Source organism: Adiantum capillus-veneris, chromosome 10, assembly GCF_014529385.1.
Source record: "Adiantum capillus-veneris isolate H3 chromosome 10, ASM1452938v2, whole genome shotgun sequence".
In the NCBI taxonomy this organism is placed as follows: Eukaryota; Viridiplantae; Streptophyta; class Polypodiopsida; order Polypodiales; family Pteridaceae; genus Adiantum; species Adiantum capillus-veneris.
This window is the reverse complement of record NC_140940.1, coordinates 37,327,498-37,329,171: the sequence shown is the minus strand read 5'-3', so window position 1 is coordinate 37,329,171 and position 1,674 is coordinate 37,327,498. Positions and strand designations below refer to the sequence as shown.

The 1,674-nt window shown below is 46.1% G+C and overlaps 1 protein-coding gene across 1 annotated transcript; it reads left to right on the top strand.

Moving 5' to 3' along the window:
* The first annotated feature begins 1,020 nt into the window (after nt 1–1,020).
* On the top strand, nt 1,021–1,365 carry LOC147448700 (uncharacterized). Its single transcript, XM_086522434.1, has one exon. It carries the CDS (start codon nt 1,021–1,023, stop codon nt 1,363–1,365), a length of 345 nt encoding a protein of 114 aa, XP_086378560.1.
* The last annotated feature ends 309 nt before the right edge of the window (nt 1,366–1,674 follow it).

Genomic DNA, 1,674 nt, shown 5'->3' with positions numbered 1-1,674 from the left:
CAAAGAGGTGTTTGCTCCAATTCATCATGTAGAGCGAGGGCAGAAGGTGGATTGGGCATCCTTCATTTTTGACAGGTTGCAAATTTCAGAGCCAAGGGATAAAAGGAGGTCACCGTCTGTTTCCAAGGTAGCTCCTTACTTGCAGGCAATTTTCTCCTATGTGCTGCAGGTACCTCTCACACCCACACCACTGAGCTTTGTTAAGAGCCCGGATGTGCAGAGTTTGGGGGAAGCAAAGCGTCGGAAGTTGGATTGGGATATGCCAAGTGGGGACAGGCTTAAATCTGCATTGGGCCAAGGAAGTAAGTTAGCAGTTGGCACATATGAAAAGGTGCAGTCATTAGGGAAGGTCACTCTTTTTCCTTCTAGGACAGGATTGCAAAAGGTCGACATCAAGAGCCGTACTATAACTTTGTTTTCGCGGAAAGTTTGCGAGGGTTCAGGGGAACAGACCCCGCTGACACAGGCCTTTAAAACAACCCCTTTTGCTGAACCTGCAAGTGTTAAAGTGGATGGGGTGTTCTCAATTCAAGATGCTGTTCAGAGTTTGTCGGACTTGAATCGGATTATTTGCAATCAGGAGGCTATGATCCTCACCCTCGGGAACGCATTGATAGCTTGAAGTGTGAAGTCGGTCAGCTGCAAAGCCAGGTGGATGAAGTATTGAAGGAGAAGACATTCTTACAAGAGGAGTTAGCTCGGGTCAGCGCGGATATGCGTAATTGGATTTCTGAGATGGCAAGAACTGTACAAGAGTCTCAGATATGAGCTGATGGGCTTAAGGAGACCACAGAGAAGCACTTTCATGAAGTGGAGGATAAGATTGCACATCTTATTGCAGATAACAATTTCTTGATGAATAGGTTAACTCCATTGGTGGATTTGGAGAGGGCCACTTTGGATGGCCAGGGTGTCACAGGGGTTTTGATTTCTGATGCAGATGTGGATGTTTTGAAGAAAGAGGTGTTTGATTACACCAAGGAATTGTGGCACCAAGCAGCAAGGCTTCTTCAAGAACACATGGCAAAGCCGATTGATAGGTACAAGTCGTGGTTTGAAGCTTCTGGAGAGCATACTGTCCGTGAGGAGAATGTCGCGCCGCGTGAGCGGAATGCTGAGTTGGAAATGCAATTGGAATCAATCCGCAAGCAACTGATGGAGCAGCAGACTAGTGTTCAAAAGGGACCACAAGCTGCAAATGAAGAGGAACAACATGAGGGTAGCATGGAGAGAGTAGTAGAAGGTTCACTTCTTGTGGTTGAGGTGGATGTAGAACCGCTGGCAGTACAGTTACCTGTGGTAGAGGATGCAATTGTTGCAGTAGAGCAGAAGCAGGGACTGGATCCAGACAATCAAAGCGGCTGAACATGGATCAAGGGATCATGGGTCCGAGGTCAGCCTATGGCTCAAGCCACCGGGCTGTGCCAAGTGTTCAGGCTACACCTCGGCGGAGTAGGATTTTGACTTTAAAAGTTACTATGTAATGAACCTTAATATGGGGTGTGTCTTTTGGGATCTTAAGTGTAGGGATGTTTTATTTATGTCAAGAAGTGTTTGGCAATAGGCAGTTTTCAGTTACGATGATGAAGAAGATGTAATGGTAGATTCCTGCGGGATTAAGGGAATGAAATTTTTTTGGTCAACATTGTTGTCTTTTCTCTCTTTTTGTATTCT

What these genes read in the sequence shown, in the direction of transcription:
- LOC147448700 (XM_086522434.1), top strand. Translation starts at nt 1,021, where the DNA reads ATGGCAAAGCCGATTGATAGGTACAAGTCGTGGTTTGAAGCTTCTGGA.